Genomic DNA, 19,666 nt, shown 5'->3' on the forward strand with positions numbered 1-19,666 from the left:
TTGGTACCAAAAATGTACTTAAACTTTATAAAAGAGTAGTCCACTCCTCATGCAGAATAGCCTATTAGTATTGTATTATGTTATAGTACTTGAGTAAATTCACTATATTGCTTATGAAAATGATAGAGACAAAATGAAGCCTGAGATTCTTCCATCAGACCAGGACCTTTTGCTCTTCAAAGAAGTGAATGTAACTCATTAACACATTATAATAAAACTGGTCTTGTGCCTTTTACAAGTATAACAAAAATTATAAAATGACCTAAATAACTGATAGTAACCGACACCAAGATAACATCTCTAACCAGCATCTACAAAAACGGAGAGAAAAGAGGGATTGACTGAAATCTAGTTTTATTTTCTGTTAAGAGCTTTAACTATATATGTGTCATTGTACATCACGCTGCCTTGAACAAAGTGGTGACCCAGGAGTCAGAGTAAAAATTATTAGAGTTTTGCAATGTCTTTAAATAAACTTTGCAGAACAGTAAATGGCCAAAAAAAAATTTAAGAAATAAATTATGGCATTTTGATTTATTTGAATGACAATTAGCTAAGAGTGAACTGATTATTCTGAGTACAGACAGATGACATGCAGTAAGAGCATACAGGAACTCATGGACATTTGAGACAGACAGTGAATGTGTACATGTAAATAACATTAGGAATATAACACAAATTTCATATATACACTGGAGTGGACACATTTAAAGCGAAACAAATCAATATGGTCACAGTATTTGTCAAGTTACTACATTAGCAAAGAATGATACAAACATAAATCAACCGCGGATGAACACAAAAACTCTATCAGTAACAATAATAACAGTCTTTTGTGAAGTCTGTGTCAGTATGCCCATACAGGCTGTTTCTTCAATTAAAAATAAAACTACTGTACCACTCTATTTGTTGTTTCACTTTCTTGAAACATGAGGTTCAAACTAAACATCACTGTCACGCTAGTTTAGGTTTCGTGTAGTTTGCATTGCTTCATAAATTAAAGAACTCTTCTAAAACATCCTTCTATATTTGATGTTAGTTATTAAAACAAATCAGTGTAGACAAACATTGAACAGAAAGTGTGTTTTCTCTGAAAAGTGTAAAAGTTTGGTTTGTTGACACTCCCTGTCAAACATGGCTTAGCATCTACAGATATTTGTAGCATGAAATTAAACATCAGATAAACTATACAGCATCCCCCTGATACAAGACAATCTATTCTATTTGGCATCACTGTTTGGCCTTTCATTGTCAGAATCTATTCACATGAAGCTTTCTCCACAATATAAACAATTCACACATCTCTGAGCCCGTCATTTTTATAGTTTGCCCATGAAATCTTTTTTTCTTTTCTTTTAAAACACCAACCATTTTTTTTTCAAATAGAATCAAGGCCAAAGCTAACAAAACATTTTACATTAAAATCCACAGTAAATATTAAAAGGACCACATTACAAGCTAACAATATCAGCACAAGGTTTGAATTTGCTTCCTGTTTTCCTGTCAGTATATAAATAATAACCATATGTAATCATATGCATGATTGATATCAACATTTTGTGGAGAATGAAACTTCTTTCAGAGGAACGGATAAAAATTGCACAATGAAAGGAGCTTTTTTTGATGTTTGTGAGCACCTGTTACATTGTAAAAATCAATCAGTGAGACATAAAATAACCTGAATAACATTTGATAGCTAAAAATTACAACATGTACAATACAAAGAAATCTCTACAATTAACAATAAAAGATTCAGATTATCTAGGGAATGCAGATGTGTCCAAAAATAAAGAGGTATTTAAAAAGGCCTGCAACATATGGAAGGTATAAAGTGAGAGCAGAAGCCTTGCTGTCTAAAAAAGCAGGACCTCGATGTATAAATACCAAAGAATAGGTGCTAACATCAGCTGTGAGGTCAAGTGGTCATATAAACCTAACCTGGGTGACCGTCAGCAGGCAGGTCAACCATCCCACCAGTCTGATATCAGCTCTCCTCTTCCATGACATTTCATACAAACGGGCCAATACACAGTATACCACTCAAATACAAAAAAAGAAAAGAAAAACACAAAAAGGAAAACAAAACACAAAATGCTTCCACTTTGAAACAAAATAATAATTTAAAAAAATCTTTGAATGAGCAGCAGTGCATGCAGATATTCTGGTCCTGTATAAAGTAAGGCACCAGAGGTTTCCAAAATTCACTTGGTATACAGTATATACGTATAAAACAACAAAATTCTTCAAGTGTATTAAAGGCAGTCTATCGGAGTGCATACAACAGATACTGAAGTCGTGGAGCCGTCAGTTTTCAGGCTTGAGTACTGCTCATCTGCTGCAGCAGCGGGATCTGTCGAGAGAAGACAAATTATTCAACCTGCCGCTGAAAATCTGAGGCTCTGAGACAAACCCTCATGCATTTTCCAGAACAAAGCTGTAGTGCCTTCATGACCTACTTCTGTTTTTTTCTTCATTCACTGTTTCTAAGTTTCCCTGAAGGCTTGACTGGCTGATTTTTTTCGACTCCTTTTAGGCTCCGGCTGGAGACAAAATCTCAAATCCACCATCTGATACACTGAACATCAGAAAAAAGCTGTAGGACACATTTTTACTGGAGTCCTTCAGAAAGTTTTTTTTTTTTCACTGAAATTATATCCATAAGTAACACAATGACACAATGTGTGACTATTTTAGTAATGGTTTTCATACATTTTGTGTAATAAAACATCTAAAAGCAAAACTATTAGCAGATGAGGGTCTGTGGTGGGGCTCAAACGATACTAGATTTTTAGGGCAGAGGCCCCAAATTTCTGGCATCGATATTTCAACCTATATTCTTTATAGAGCTAGTTGTGACAGGCCACTGGGCCAAAATACTGGTCAAGATCTAGTCCGTGGTGTAATCTGTGCCACGATACCTCGGCCTCTGCTACCCCATGTCTCTCACAAGTACCTCAACTTTATGAAAAGTGCAAATTATAACCAACCATGTTCCACACACTTTAGAGAACACAAAACTGTATATACACTACCGGTCAAAAGTTTTAGAACACCCCAATTTTTCCAGTTTTTTATTGAGAATTATGCAGTTTAATGTCTCATTGTAGTCTGAAATGAAAGCATAGAACAAATAAACAACTGAAGTTAAAAAATAAATCATGGAATCAATTTATGAACTAAAATGTATTCTAAACTTTTGATTCATCAAAGTAGCCACCTTTGGCCATCCTTTCGCCTACTCGACGGCGTACAAAAATCCTGTGTGATGAACTGAAGATTTCAAATTTTGATTCATCAGTCCATAACACCTTCTTCCAGTCTTCAGTAGTCCATTGGCAGTGTTTCATGGCCCAGGCAAGCCTCTTTTTCTTATTCTGACGTCTTAGCAATGGCTTTTTTGCTGCAACTAGACCTGTCAAACCTGCAACGCGAAGTCTTCTCTTCACAGTTGAAACTGAGACTTGTTTACTACGACCACATTAAGGTGTGCTTGAAGCTGTTGTCCTGTGAGCCGCCTATCACACAAGCTGTTGACTCTCAGAAACTTGTCTTGTGATTCTGTTGTGGATTTGGGTCTGCCACACCTCTTCCCATCAGAGTTTCCTCCAGTTTCTGAGTGCCTTTTGATGGTGAAGGAAACTATATTCACTGACACCTTGACTTTCTCCACTATTTCTCTGTAGGAAAGACCTACTCTTTTAAGTGTTATGATGGTCTGTCTCTCTTCCATTGTTAATTGCCTTTTTCTCGCCATTTTTATAGCAACACACTACTTTCTGCAGTACAATACTGTTCAAATAATGCTCATGAGGGTATGGTACCACAGTGTGTTCAAATACTACTTTTATGCAGACAGAGGGGGTTGTAAGGAATCAAGAAAAGTTGTGACACCTGTAGGAATTTGTAGCACCAGCTTTCAAGGCTTGATCAACCTCCATTGCTGCAGAACACCTTTAAGTTATTAACCCATTTCTTGGCCTTTTTGTATAATTCTGAAATGTACATTTTTCAGTTTTGGGTAGCCTTACCATTTTTTTAACCTCTGGCAGTTCACCACTTACCTTTATACCATTTCAAGCTATTCATTGGACTTGAACTGCTTCAATTTCAATAAAAAAACTGGAAAATGTGTGCTGTTCTAAAACTTTTGACCAGTAGTGTATAATAAATAAATGAGAGGAAATAAAAAAAGAAGAAGTATGGACACAAACAGAAAATGATGCAGTCTTTCATAGTCTTGTTCTTTGTTCAATCGCACCACCAACAAAACCAGATAATCAGATCTGATTCGATATTCAAAACCCCTAATGCTTTTGATACTTTAATAACAATATACACATGTTCACACTGTTACAAATCTATACGTTAAAGCGAGCTTACCTTTGTCAAATCCACTCCAGTGAGAGCATTGACAGACACTGGAAGTTCAGCCAGAAGGCGGTTCACCTCGCCGGTCACGCGGTTGCCCTCCCCGCTGAGGATCACTATCTCATTGGTCTTGGCCAATGGTGCTGCCACCTTGGAAGCAATCTGCAAAGATAAGGTTAAGTGTTTACTGTCGGCAGGAAATAATCATGTGGTAGATTATGCAGTCGTAGTCTCATGACATGAATCAATAAGATGAAGCAATTGTGGTGATCGCAGATATAAGACTGACAATCGCTATTTTCCATTACTTTAGGGTTAGGGGCTTCACATCCTGTCGCCATTGTCCATTCAGTTTCGAATCTGGATTTGATAGCAGAATACTGGTACAATTAAAAAGTTCTATTTGGAAATATAGCTGGATTATGTGTGAAATAGACCATGCTAGTTTCTCGAAAGCTTAACAAGCATGCTACAGCTGTCTAGGGGCTCACAGGATGGGATGCTGAGGGAATTCAACAAATAAGTTATAACAAAAGTTTTACCCCACTTTACAGTCTTCTTGCTAAGCTAAGCTAACTGTCTTGGGGCAGTAGCTTCATATCTAAGGCACAGATGTAAGACTGGTATCCTTCAGCAAGAATGTGATAATTGAATTTCCTGAAATTTCAAACAATTCCTTTAACACCTATGCACTGACTGTGTAATTGGTAAAGATTTTTTTAATTTATGCATGTATGTACTTCATGACGTTTGAAAAGATGCATTAGCAAACCGGTGAACTCTAAAGGACAGTTCCTTTTAACAAAACTACCAGTGGTTAGAGAGAAGCTGGACGTTCATTATGGAACTTTTAAGGACACTTGGAGAATCCATCTACTTTTTTTTTTTTTTTACCTTCGGCAGGGCCTCGAGGACCAGGGCAGTCTTAGCTGCCTCTCCGTACTGCTGGTAGGCCTCCGCCTTCAGTCTCATCTTCTCAGCCTCCGCTTTGCCCACTGCTTCGATGGAGAGAGCCTCCGCCTCACCAATCTTCCTGATCTTCTCTGCCTCAGCCTGAGCTATCAGCACCTTCTTCATCCTGATGAGGGGGAAACAGAAGTTTAAATAGCTGATTCATCCATCAACACAGCCCACTGTCACTGTCAAAGACAAGTCTTTGCACACAATATGCTGGTTAGCTCTACATGACTTCAAATCCATGTCATGTTCCTGTTTGACAATTGCATAATGAATTTGTATTAGTTAATGTATCATGCAGACCTCCTGGCAAAAAATTGGTCCAAAGGGCGACAAGATAATGTTAAAGTTTAGCAAAATGGAAGAGCGCATGACCACAGTACATGGAAATGTGGCACGGTGAGTATTCTGCTGTTGTTAGTGAGGATGCAGGCTGGAAAGACGGGTTTCAAGCCTATGAGACAGATAATCATCCACACTGCTAGTATGTCTTTAACCAAGACAATAAATCTCTGGCAGAGGTACAGTGACGATGCTGCTCTGAAACTCCTGATCTGTGATCTTTCTGTAGAGCCGGCAGTAAATGGGAGATACAAGAGAAGTTTTGCCCTGTAGCCTAAAATGACTCAACTTTAAAACACTACAGGAATGGACAGATTTGTTGATCAGTACTACTGACTCTCAAGGGGATATTTATGAAGCCTGCCACAAATTGCCTTTTTCAATATGACGGGAAGGCTACAGATGTAAATGAACTCAGCTGCAGCTCATTTGATTTGCATAAAGTTGATACTTTGCATAAAGCAGACCCAACACTCTGATTCCAGCGAACACTGTGTATCTGTGACGTGGTTTTGATGTGCCTTCCACTCAGCCTCATGCCCCACCAGCAGCGTTTCAGAGGTCTGATTATTTTAACTTGCTCAGATTCTGTTGATTGGGTCATTTTTTCTCAATTATTGTGGTATGTAGCAGTCCATATAGTTTTATTTTTGTCTGATCACAAGTCTGCACATGGTGTTTTATTTTGAAATCTGACCTCTTTCCCTTTCTCTAACTTCCTTTGAGCTGCTCTGTGCAGCTCGACATGGCTTCTTTCAAAAACAGACTTGGTGCGTGTTATCTGCTGAGCTTCTGGTGGAATCACTGTGACCAGTGAAATCAAGCTGTCATAGTTGGATATTTAGATATTGTTGTCCATGTCTGTCAATTGACAGAGTAGGAAAAAATTCTGCTGCTGCATACTGGTGGAAGAGAAGACACTCATGCAAGAGCAAGGTTTTATGTGAGCAAACATTAAATATGCAAATTGATGAAAACCTTTGACCGGATGAAACAAAACTAAAACCAAATTAGTAACTTCTTCTCTTTCCCTCAGATGTTACATTTCAGGCATAATTTACTTCGCTGCAGTGGTCAGAGAGCAATAATAAATCACAGTTAGTGGCTATTTGTCAAAATTTCCTGTCACGCCTCTCATGTTTTTGTCCTCTTAAGCAGGAAGGCCTTAAAAACGTTTTTCCTGAACAAAAACAAGCAACTGCCAGCTGTGCCTCTTTCCCCCCTATATCTGTGCAAATTGTGACTGTTTGGCTCTTAGATCCTAAAGTTAATATCCCCCAGTGTGTTTTAGAACTGGAACTCCCACCCAGCTGGTATTTCAACAACCCAATTCTCCTCCTCCACCTACTCACATTTTTTACTCTTCATAACTAGAGGCTCTTCCTCCGAGCAAATTAAATTCACAAGACACGTCAGCTATGAAGATAACAATCTTGATGTTATTAAAAAATAAATAAATAACTGAAACAACAAAGCTTTGATATTGCTTCTGGAGTGTTTTGCTTTTGGACAGACCTTATGTTTCAGATTTCCACGGTAATTAGAGAACAAAGTCATCCGTTTTTTCGAGGAGTGAAGAGTGTGGACTGTGCCTTGTGTTGGTTCTCTCAGTGATCTTGTAGTTTCCACTAATTGCGCCTTTAACCCTTTAATGCCATGTGCATCATATTTGACACATAAGTTTTTGAGTCCTCTACAACAGGACAATCAGCATGATCAATACTTTCCAAAAATAACTGACATGTCTTCTGCCCTCTGGTGGATTATCAGTGAATTGCAGGCAGCAGCCGGCCTGTGAGTGCAAAATCCAACATGGCTGCCTTCACATAGTGAGTTGCACTTTTTTTTTTTTTTTTTTTTACACGTTACAGTCAGAATAATAGTTATATTGTTACTAATATTTCAATATGAATATTATAATATTATTCTAAAGTAAAATCATGTTGAAAATGTGCATATAACAGCCTGTACATAAGAAGTCACAAATGCACTCTAAAACAAATTAATTTACAACTGAAATGTCATCTGAAGATAAATTTAGGCTGTAAATTTAGATATTTATATGTGGGGTTTTTTCTGTTTTTTTTACATATGCAACCTGCTCCCATTTTAACCACTTGTGTTTTGCAAACAGTTATGATTAAGTTAGAACTCCCTAATAATTGTCTTTTCAATTGATTTTCACTAAAACAATTCCTGGCCTATCAGAATTCTATGACCAAACTGTTTTTGCTGAACAAAATGCAAAATAAAAAGACTCCTGTTTAAAAAAAAAAAAAAAAGAGAAAAAGAACTCATTCTAAGATAACCAAAACACGAGTCTTATTTTCACATGATTCTGAATATTATATTACATTTCTACCATATTCTGGCTGTAAATTTTACACACTGAACCTTTAACGTATTGGTTGTCACTCACTTGTGCCCCTCAGCCAGCTGCTGCATTTTGTAGGCCTCGGCCTCAGCGGGCCTCTTGACAGTAGCAATGAGCTCCTTGTCTGTCCGGTCGATCTCCTTCTCCTCAATGGTGATCTCTTTCTTCCTCTGCACCACTTGGATCTCAATCTCCTCAAGACGGATCTTCTGCTGCTCCTTGGCTGCCTGCAGCTCATACGCCAGCTGGGCCTCTGCTTTCTGAAAACATCAGCACGTAGACCGTCACATTTCTAAAATGCACACACCTGAGGCAACACACAGCTACATAAATTCAGCCCTGTAGGTGCCCACCTTAGTGTTGACTTCCTGGTTGAAAGAAGCTTTCTGCAGCTCCAGTTCTCGTTTGGAGTCGGCCATCTTGGTGTCAGCCTGGAACTTGACGTCCATCATCTCCTTCCTACATTCTGCTTCCTATGAGATGATAAAGGAAGACAGCAGAATTCAGTTTACTGTTGTGCTTAACAGAATCCACCTCTCAAAATCTCCCACCTGCTAGAGCCTCCTTACCCGTATCCCAGCATCCCTCTCTGCCTCAGCCACTCCGATATCTGCATCCCTCTGGACAGCTGCAGTCTGGGTCTTCCCAAGGGAGCTCAGGTAGTCGAGTTTATCATAAACATCCTGCGAGCACAGAAAAACAAGTCAACTTATATCGAGCTCAGCTGTGACAAATATGTTCTGTTTGTCAGAATCCAAATGCTGGAAAACTTGCAATTAACAAGGTGATGACTGAAACCATTAAGTTAAGTTAATAAAAATTTATTTGCTTTACAGTGAGTATATTTTCCATGGTACCATGATCTGTGTGAATACTCTGTTCTGATTGGTCAGCAGGTGTGTTAAAACTGTTTCACGCACACCTTCACTTTGTTTGGTTCAAGTTTTTTCACTGTTCGAAATTCATCCCCTACCCAATCTGTAACCATAGCAACATTAAAGCGCACAGCTGTCAAAGCTCACATCAATTCCTGCCTGGAGATGATGCCAGCAAACAGCTGATTGCTTCAGTTTTCCTACATGAGGACATCCTAACCTGCTCCATGTGCCACAGCAAACAGACTGAGCACCGCTTGAAAAGAAATTAGTCACCCTGGCTTTATTTCTGTAAAGTTTCACGCACTTCCAACTTATTTTATCTGGTTAAAATCAATGTGATGTCCTTGATGTTTCTGTTTCCACTCATCAAAGCAGTCAAAAGGGGAGGTGGGAGACTAACGAGGTTCAGAAGAAGCACCACCTTTAATGATCCACAGGAACCTTTTTATAGGAATATCCTCAAAAAGGAAAAGTTTCGGAAGGAAAAAAAAGGGAACTTTTGGGAGTTACAACAAGTAAACTGTCCTCAAACTATATAGAAACAAGGGTGATTTAAGAAAATTATGTTAGTTACGAACAAATAACTCACACACCTACACACCTAATTTACTCCTCTATTCATTACCTATTGTGGCAATCCAGCTTGGTTGTTTGGTTCGGTTGTAAAAGGGACTAGAATTATTCCTTGTCATGACAGCAGTAAGCTCTTGCTTTATAACTTTCAATTTTGATTGCAAAACTTTCACTGAAAAACCTGCAAATGCTTTTATTTCACATTCTTGGCAAATGGCCGTGGTGTAAGCAGGATAATCAACTTGTAGGTGTGCTTTAAACGACTTTAAGTCACTTCACATCAGGTGGTTCTTCACCCTCACGCTGCATAACACACACCTACTAGTTGATTATCACTTACATGTCCCATTTCTCTCACCACTGGTTAGGGCATATTTGTCTGGTGCAGGTTCAATGACAAATAAACACCTTTTGTCTGTGCATAATAACAGCTTATTGATTTCCACACCTGCACTGAAGAGCTGCTGGCACAAATGCCTCATTAACTGAAACTGTTGACAGCGCCGTCTGATTAGTCAGACAGGAGCTCAGCTATGTTTGACAATAACATGAAAAAACATCGGGTCTCCAACAGGAAAGCTTTTACAAAATAATATTCTACACCAAAACAAACTGCCACAAGTATTGTTGATGTTCTGAATCTGGAAAATGTCAAGAAAAAATATAAAGACAACCCACAAATGTCTGAGGCCTCCACTAATTAGCTGACTGGTCCTGATGGATCACAGAAACTCTCGGGTCGGACTAATTGACATGATAGAAATTGACTTTTCCAGCAAAGCACTGTGGTCAGCCGCTGTGTCTGCACCACACTTCAATTAGTTCAAATCAACAACAGTAAACTCTCCTGCAAGCCAATATTAGGCCCATGAAACCAGTGGAGATGATTTCTCTAATGAGCAGAAACCTCGTCAGCAGATAATGTTTGAATGACTTTTACAGTACTGCTTGGCATATAAACACGCGCTGAACAGTACTTCCCACATGTTGGGCTCTTACCGGCAGTTCAGACGTCATACAGAAATGGATACAGCAGAGCATTCACAATCACAGTGATGCACTTCTGAAGTGGAAGTGTGTGTGAATTAGATTCATGACCCGACTAACAGAAACCTGAACTTTTGATCAGTTCCAGTGATCATTTCTCCCTCTACAAGAAGCGCAGAGATTAATTTTACTTCAGTGTCATTGAAGCACTGAAGATTTTACACTTTGTCACATAATTTCTATACATGAATTGATGCTCTTAATGTACAAATTAGGGCTAGACTGAGTTGGTATGCCTTTGTATGTCTTTACTTATGTGTACTTTTATGTGGACCTCAGGGAGACTGGCAACTGCTTTGCAGAAACTAATGGGGATTTGAATATAGAATAAAGAATTTCAGTCAAGTAGTCATTATATGAAGCAAATTTAAGAAAAATGGTCTACAGGTCAGGATATTATTATAAAGATTTGTTGGACTCAAAACTATAAACACTAGCAGGAAAGTTTTTAAGTTAGTTCTTGTACATACTCTAATGTTGTCATAGCTGACCAAACAAAGGAATGTGCACAAACTTTCCTGTCAGTCAGTCAAGTAAAATGCCTGTTGTCTGTCTAACTTAATGTTACTGATCAGCACCCATAAAGAAGCTGTGTTTAGGAGGTTGACCAGCTAATTTTAGCATAGCAAGCTGCTTCTAACAAGGTGGCTGTTTTGGTTTCTGGTTCTTGGATCGAGGCTGCAGGTATATTTCAAAACATGCTGTTTTCTCTTTGTATTTGTGAAACTGTTGTGTCAGAACACACACGGAGTTGTATTATTTTGACGTGTGTTTGCTCAGGAGCTACATTAGCATTTTCTTCAGGTATTCTTATCATTGCTCATACTGGCTGCTGTCAGAACACCAGGCACTGTCGCATTTTCAACCCACCTTAATGGTGAAGCTGAGAATCTCGATGCCCATCCTGCCCACATCGGGAGCTGCTACCTCCCTCACCAGTTTAGCAAACTGGTCCCTGTCCTGGTAGATCTGCTCTACAGTCAAGGTACCTGCAAAAGACAGACACTGTCAATATCTCTGCAATATCAAGTCTAGTGTGCAATTTATACAAACTAGCAGCTGTTTTGTTTTTATCTTCAGAGACGTATGTAATCCTTTAAAGTGACACAAATGTCAGAGTCAGTTTTTTTGTTATAACACAATAACGCAAATAAAATAAAATGAACATCCAAACCTAAAATGGAGCGCAGATGTCCCTCCAACGTCTGCAGAACCACAGCTTTGATTTCCATGACTGATTTACCCAGAAACTGCTCACAGGCCACAGCCAGCAGGTCATGTTCTGTCATGACTTTCACCTGAAGAAGACACAGTGACAGAGTGCAGTCTGTGTTGCTTGATCTGTTCTCTCAAAATGCCAGCATTAAACATTTAAGAAATAATGAAGTACATCAGTAAAAGGGACAGTTTGGGGTTTAAAACATTTCATTAGAGCTAATCCAGGAATATTTCCAGCTGTGATGTGACAATTTGAAGGTAAAGAAAACTCAGAATTTTTAACCACAAAGTGTTAATTGTGTAGGGAGTCTAGCCACCAGCTTTCAGAAATGTCATCAACTGCTGTTAATTGTTCTCATCTTCATCATCAGTAGAGCTCAATATTTTTAAGTTCTACTTTATTTCTTCACTAAAAGAAACTAACTGGGCTCTCATAAAACTCTTGACAGACACCAAATAAGATAAGTGGTAACAAAGAACGGGTATTATTTGAATTTTTTTTTTTGCACTGCTACATATTCTGAGTTTTGGTACTAAAAGCAAAATGATATTTTTCATATTTTACTTACTTAACATAAACATGTCTTTCTACAAAACCAAAAGAAGTCAAATGTTCTCAAATGTTGAATGTGTTCTTGACACAATCAGCCATACAACAACTTTGCCTAAATAAAAGAGTCTAAACCTGCCAAAATTTTATTTAAATCAGGAACTATCTGATCAAAGAACAAGTTTTTGATATTGTGTGCTAGAGATACATCTGACAAATGCCCCTGTGTGTGTGTGTGTGTGTGTGTGTGTGTGTGTGTGTGTGTGTGTGTGTGTGAGACAAGGTTCACAGAGAAAACACTGGCACGAGGTCTTACCTGAGCCACACCTGTGACAGTGATGGCTACGCCCTCTGCTGTCTCCACGTCCTCACATCGGGGCTGCAGAGTCATGATCTCCAGGGTTATCCTACATCAAAGAACAAGCACATGTATTAGTTGATGAAGAGAAAACTTAAGTGATAAGAGCGAGCCGTGGAACAATGGAATAAAATCTGTAGATGTTAAATACTGTGTTTTGTCAGGGAGTCTGATACTTACACTCCCTCTGCTGGTTGCTCATAAATAACAAAAAAATTACATTTCATGTTTACTGTTTCACCACACTGAATTAATGTGGATTTAATGAGCCTTTTTTTCTTACACAGATCAACATGAAAATATCTTTACACACATTAAAGGTGGGGAATGTGATCCTGGAGAAAGATTGTTTATTTGAATTCAACAGCCAAACAAATCCTCCTTTAGAGCTTCTTTAGAAGATTTACCGTCCCTTTCACTCCCTGTCCCCTTCCCCTTGTCCTGTGCAGGACACAAATGTGACCTGTTACTGATCGGCTAGTGTAGTTTGTGGCTCAGTCCAAGACACTTTTTGCTTTTCGTGCACAGAGCTGAGGCTGCGGAGAAACATCAGACTGTTTCTAGCGCGCACACAGAACGAGGAACGAGAGGAACATGAGGAACATGAGGAGATATTCACTGAATTTGATTAAAACAGTGTATTGAAGAAGGTGCAATCTATTGTTGATCAAGGAAGATGGATAAATGACACTACAGGTAAGAGTATAGTTTTGATTTTAGGGTGAACTGTCCCTTTAACCTGGCTAGTGTCATAGTTCAATCAGACTGTGATCTGTTTATAGCAGAAGAGAAGCATCTTTATGTGGCTATAAGAGGAAACATCTTGTCCTTCCTAGAGATTAATAGAGAGCAAAGTCTGGCCTGACTGAACCTCAATGCAGCATCCACTCTGCTGTCTTTTGTTAATCTGCCATTTGACTGTCACTGCAACATAAATCCAAGCACTGAACACTGCAACAGAGAATGCTCAGGAAATGATGTCATGGAAAATCTGACATGTGGAAAATAAAAAATAATCTACGTGATAAAACGTTAACCATACAACTGCTGCGAAAAATTAACCACTGAGTGCACAGTTAAGAGGACAGTGTCCGTCTGTCAGTCAGGCACACTACACAGCTTAGAACAGCGTGAATTTGTAGGATGAAAATAAAAAAGACTTGAGGAAACATACATTAGAAACGTCTCTAACACAGAGTAATAACAGACAGGAGAACAGCTCTCAGCCTGTTTAGCCTGCAGATAATGGGACTGACTTTCCTGTGGAAATTCAAGACAGAAAAAAGCCCATTTCAGCTGTGGTCTGTTTAAGAACCTTGGTCATTTTTAAAAGTATAATCCACTTATCTGGAGTGAGCTACTCTTTCAGGCACAGAAGCATTTCAAAGAGCTAGGGTTGGGCGATATGACAATATATACTATGTGAGGGTAGAACTGTGTCCAACAGTAGAGATTTGACAATTCTGTTTCCACCACGGGAGAGATCCCTTAGTGTCTCTATCATATATTTGTGCGCACTATGTCCCAAATCAGGGCCGGAGTCTTGTGTGATATCGTAAATTCAGCTGCCTCACAGCTAGGTGAGAGGAATCACTTGGCCCGGACTCAAAATGAACATTTCTCCTCAGTGTCCCACAGCTGTACCAAGTTCTACTTTCAGCCGTCCCAGAACAACTATCATTTTTCATTCTACACAATAAATATAGTTTAAAAAGTTTGTTTCAGTCACATCACTTTATTGACTCATGCTGGAAGTTCTGTTAGTTGTTCCCTGCACTTTTATCTGAATAAAAGAATTGACCCACCCCAGTTGTTAAATTCAACAAGTGAGTAAAATCTGTTTCTCACTGCAGCGCAGACGCAAACCTGTCTCTGATAGCGATGGAAATGTATATATGCCTACATTCATAGTAAACATCATGACAGTGTGTAAAAGTGTGTGTGGCAGCGTGCAGCACATATGAGGTAAACCTCACAGTCTTCTAATTTGAAGACCTAACAATTAAAATTATAGATATTCCATGACACATTAACATAATAATTTAAGTTCTTGTGATGAATTTCTCTACTGTCCCAGCATTGTCTCAGACACTGTGTCTTTGTGTCCCAGGTGGGACAACAGGACTTCCTTGATTTTGAGCACTGCTCTTTGCATCTCAGAATTCAATATGATTCTCATTCAAAGGGCTACAAAGTGATTTTAAAACGACTATTGAAGCATCTTGATACATCAATTTTTTTTTTTTTTTGCATGAGTTTTTTTTCCACTGTATGACTACTTGCTATTTTTAAAACAGAGCATATTTGTAATGATCCATAATTACTTTTGTTAGAAACCACATAAAGTGTGGCTCTGTCCCCACAAACTTCATAGACCTGATTAATGACTTTTCTGCATCAATTAATAATCTTTCAGGAAAGAATCACGATGCAGAATTAAATTTTTTCCCTCCCCTACTCGCAATGTCACATCATTTGGGCAGCAGGACTGCTGACAACATTCTCACATACTGTGACAGTGACAATTTGTGGTGGTGATGCACCTTTAAGCTGGTTTCCCAAGCACCTCAGAGGAAGAGGGTGACAAGAAAACATGATGAGAGTAAACTGTAAACGTAGTCCAACCAGCAAATAAATACCTGTCAGGCTGGTATTTAAGTGCACCTTAAAACCTGAGCCTTAAAGCTTCCAATCTGAGGGAGTGTTAATTTGACTGTTTTGAGTCTTGTGCCTCATGTGAGGTAATAGTTGCATCATAGTTGCAAACCAACCAAAATTACATATACCGTGATAAAGGATTTTGGTCATATTGTCCAGCCCTACAAGGAGCCACTAAAGGTCAACTCATTTTCAAGATAACATAAATGGACATTGTGTTTTTACTATATTGTCACCTTTGGGTGTCCGAAATGAGCCACCAAGCCCAGGCCCAGCCTCCCACGGCGTAGGTCTTCGTATCAGAGCCACAACAACCACCTGAGGGAAGAGGAACAAGTCCAGTGAGACAACGCTTCAAGTTTAATTATCTAGTCACAAAAACCTTTTGCATCCAACATTAAATAGCATGTTGAGATCAAACTGTAGGAGAGACAAAAGGAAGGACATATTTAAAATATGAACCACATTTAGCTGCACACTGAGCAACCTCTGATTTATTCAATATTTATTTCACTTTTTTCATTTGAGGTCCTCTAAGAACACTGTTGGTAAAAAAAAAAAGCAGGTAGCATAAATAAAAACACAGCACCAAACAACATATGTGGAAAAAAAGTGGCCAAAAACTGAAATTTACAAGGGAGAAGTTCAGTAATACTGTGCTCCACAGCAGTGGTGAAGGGCAATGAGATTTAAAAAAGACAAGAAAGCATAAAAATATTTATTTCTTCCAGCCTTTTTCTAGTCTTTGCTTTTTGTCCCGGTGAAATATGGAATAGTTTTACGTGTTCTGGCCTCTAAAAAGTTTTCAAATAAAACAGTCATTTAGTATGTCCATTTACTACATTAGTGCACAACCTGTTGACATTACAATACTACTACTGCTGCCCTGTCTACCACAGTATCATTATATTTTTTTTGATATTGTATTCATATACTTTAGCTGCTGTATTATTTTATGTCTTAGTTTGTAATTAGATTTTACTTTTGTGACATTTTCTAAACCCTGTTAAAACACACACACACACACACACACACAGACACACACACACACACACATCACAATGAGAAAACTGATATGTTTTGGATCTAAAGACGATTCATTTCTGAATTGTTCGTACTGGGTTGGTGGCTTTGGTTGCTCTGGGTGAAAGTAACCACAACACTGAGCCGTGTAATGATTCTCCCTCTGAGTGGATCACATACTGTCCTTCAGTTTTGTCTCTTGTGTTTCTGTGCAGTCCGTGTCCCTCCAGTCCCACCAGTGTTTGACAGAATCTGGAAATTACTTGATTTCTTCGAGATCAATATTCTTCATAAATGTTGCGCTAAATTTACCCACTACTGTCCTTCTGTATCTCTGCGGTTTTACTATTTTGCGGTTTTACTAATTGTGTCTTGTCTGTACACATCAAAATACACAACAGCTATCACTGGTCTATCCATCCTGGACGACGTTGTTGCTCCTCATGGAGTTTATTTTTTTCTCCAGTTTTGTCATTGTTGGATTATTTTTTGGTGATTTGTTTCATTTATTTATTTTATTTTATTTTTTCTTTACCCAAATCAAAGGTCTAAACTGCTGCACATACTGTAAAGCCCTTTAAGAGAAATGTTGTGGTTAACAAAGTTATTGTAGTTTCATATGACATATTACTTTTTATTTTTATTTTGTTTTTAAATTTTGTTTTCAATTCGGTTTACTTTCAGTTAGTTTCCAGAGAGTGCTCACTTTTGTTTAGTTTTTATTGTTTAAAAATGTTTGGTTTTCATAATTTTCAATATTGGCTTTAGGTTTGTTATTATAATATTGCGGGTTTTAGTCAAGGGCAAGATTTAAGAAATTGGGAAGAGGTTTTACAACACAAACACAACAGTTTGTGAAGGCAGTAAACTCACAGACATCCCAGTCTCAACAACCATATGCACCAATGTCTCCTCATTCTTGTTTATGTTGACAAAATGTGTTAGTTTTGTGAGTAAACAATATTATTTCAATGAGTTTTCTTTTTTCTTAAGTCAGGCTTTTATTTTTATTTCATTTAGGTTTACTACAATGTTTTTTTCACACCTAGTTTTAGTTTAGTTTACTATAAAAAACCTGTTGATTAGTGATTTTGGGTTACATAAATACAATTGACTTGACAAGCTGCAAAAAAGCCAAATAGTCCTCTTTCAAATTTTGTACCTTTCCACAAAGTTTGAACATTTTCTTTGGCTTTATTTCCCGAGTTGTTCACTAAAACTAGCTATTCTCCACCACATTAACAGTCTAGTGGAAACACTTTTACTGCCCAAATGAAACTCTGGAATTTTGTTTTCAATGAACTATAATGAGGATTAAGAGATGAAATTAAGCTTGGTTGCTAAGAGTTGCATGTTGGGCAATTGAGTAATGAGTAATTAGCATAATGGAAAATGTAAATAGCTATAATTTTGCTTCTTGCTAACTCAGAACAGTGGTCTGAGAGATTAAGTCTATGTTTGTGATGTGATGTGATGATGTTTCATAACATGCTGCAAAAAATAAAAAAGAGCGAACGCACTCTTCAGTTCATTGACACTAAATTAAACTTACTCTGTTAAGTCTGTGACGGTTTCTGATTTTCTTCTTTATTTCTCCTTATCATAAGATGATACTGCTATTTACCCAAATTGCCCAACATGCAGCTTTTAGTAAGCAAGATGAATAACATCCGCTTGACCTGCAGATGACATTTTCAATCAAAGTTCATGGGAAACATCAACATAATTACTGAGTCCAAGAAATTTCCTGGAAACCGTGAAAGACGTGGAGGAGGATGAGCAAACCCGCCCCCTTCATGTGTAACATCACTGTGGCCTAAATGAACCCACACACTGCTTCAAAACACGACATATTAAAACAAACACTCACAAATACATTTGCGGTTTTACATCTAATTTCAGTTTACGTTCATCTGTAGCCACTCGTGCTAAAATACCGCTAAAACCACTAACTAGAGCGCACAGTCGCTGCCTTGCAAGCTAGCGAGGTTAGCAGCTCTAAGCAAGCCGTGATTAACGTTACTATTACTGGTAAAGTAACTTTACGCAGTCGCTATTGTATTGCATTAGCGAGTATTAGCTCGTCGTCTTGCTACCAAGACCGAGAAATGTGTCTGGCAGTTAGACTAGCAGCTGACAGCAGCTAGCTACCATCAGTTACCGTCAACTGAACATGACAGCTAGCCGTTAGCCCGTTATCTGAAGGGGAGTAACGGTTACCCACCAGAGACCACCAGAGCTTCGTTCGGCCCCACAGTCAGACAGTTCCCCATGTTGGCTCGAGATAACAAACAGTCGGATCCCTCACGGAGTCTTATTTCTTCTTGTTTAATCCAAGTCTGGATGGAGTGAACGAGTCTTCACGTCCAGCAGCAAGACGACAGCAACAACACAGTCTCCGCCCCACCTAACGACACCGCACCGCACCGCACTGACTGACAGTGACGTAACGTTTGTCTTCTTCTTCTTCTTCTTCTTCTTCTTCTCTCTCTCTCTCTCTCTCTCTCTCTCTCTCTCTCTCTCTCTCTCTCTCTCTCTCTCTCTCTCGGTTTATCCTGTAACTTCTTCACAATAAATTCCAGGTTCCCACCTCTCTTCCAAATTGCCCCATCATCCGCAAACAGAGATGTGTTATCTTGCCTGCTTGACGTGATTTAACAAATCTGTTATTTGCAGTTCCTCACTGCGGCCACTAGAGGACAGTAAAAACATTATTATCGACACATTTGCAGCGTAAATCATCAAACTGAATCAACAGAAATTATTCTAACATGAAAATACAAAGTTTGGTGTACAAATGGAGGACAAGAAAAAACAGTCATAAAGAATAATAATTTAATTATATTTTATTATTTTATTATTTGGGCAAAATGTGTCATACGTAATTGTTGTTTCTTCAAATTATTTCGATATTTATTGTACATCTAAACGAGATACTACTTTTAAAAAAGATGAGAAGTTTTGTAAAATTTAAAAAGTCTTGTATCGTTATGAATATTGACTAATGATAATTTCTGATTGACCACTTGTGTTTAGTTGTTTTCTTCAGTATATTAATTTTTGTTTGGTAGGTTTCCTTTGTTTGGTATTGTTGCCACTCACTCAGTTGTGTAATAATAAAAAATATTATTGTTATTATTATTCATATTATTCATATTATTATTATTAGTAGTAGTAGTAGTAGTGTAATGATGATGACAAAAACTTACAAAAGCGATTAAGGCAAGGTGTAATGAATAAAGGTGGACAAAGCTGCTACTTTTTGGTAGTCTTGCTATGTATATCATGCTATGCTTTTTATTTTTGCTTTATTTTCGCTG

General features: G+C 38.2%; 1 protein-coding gene across 1 annotated transcript; it reads right to left on the reverse strand.

Moving 5' to 3' along the window:
- Nucleotides 1-1,669: 1,669 nt before the first annotated feature.
- Nucleotides 1,670-18,791, reverse strand: LOC146328536 (flotillin-2). Its single transcript, XM_084717578.1, has 11 exons — nucleotides 18,571-18,791; nucleotides 15,560-15,641; nucleotides 12,624-12,714; nucleotides 11,714-11,837; nucleotides 11,410-11,528; nucleotides 8,611-8,724; nucleotides 8,395-8,514; nucleotides 8,087-8,301; nucleotides 5,263-5,446; nucleotides 4,381-4,530; nucleotides 1,670-2,350 (listed from the first exon to the last, which is right to left on the reverse strand). The coding sequence occupies exons 1-11, from the start codon at nucleotides 18,617-18,619 to the stop codon at nucleotides 2,312-2,314; spliced, it is 1,287 nt and encodes a 428-aa protein (XP_084573704.1). The 5' UTR covers nucleotides 18,620-18,791; the 3' UTR covers nucleotides 1,670-2,311.
- Between the last annotated feature and the right edge of the window lie 875 nt (nucleotides 18,792-19,666).

The sequence above is a fragment of the Lutjanus erythropterus genome, chromosome 4 (assembly GCF_056507025.1).
Source record: "Lutjanus erythropterus isolate fLutEry1 chromosome 4, fLutEry1.hap2, whole genome shotgun sequence".
Lineage (NCBI taxonomy): Eukaryota > Metazoa > Chordata > Actinopteri > Lutjaniformes > Lutjanidae > Lutjanus > Lutjanus erythropterus.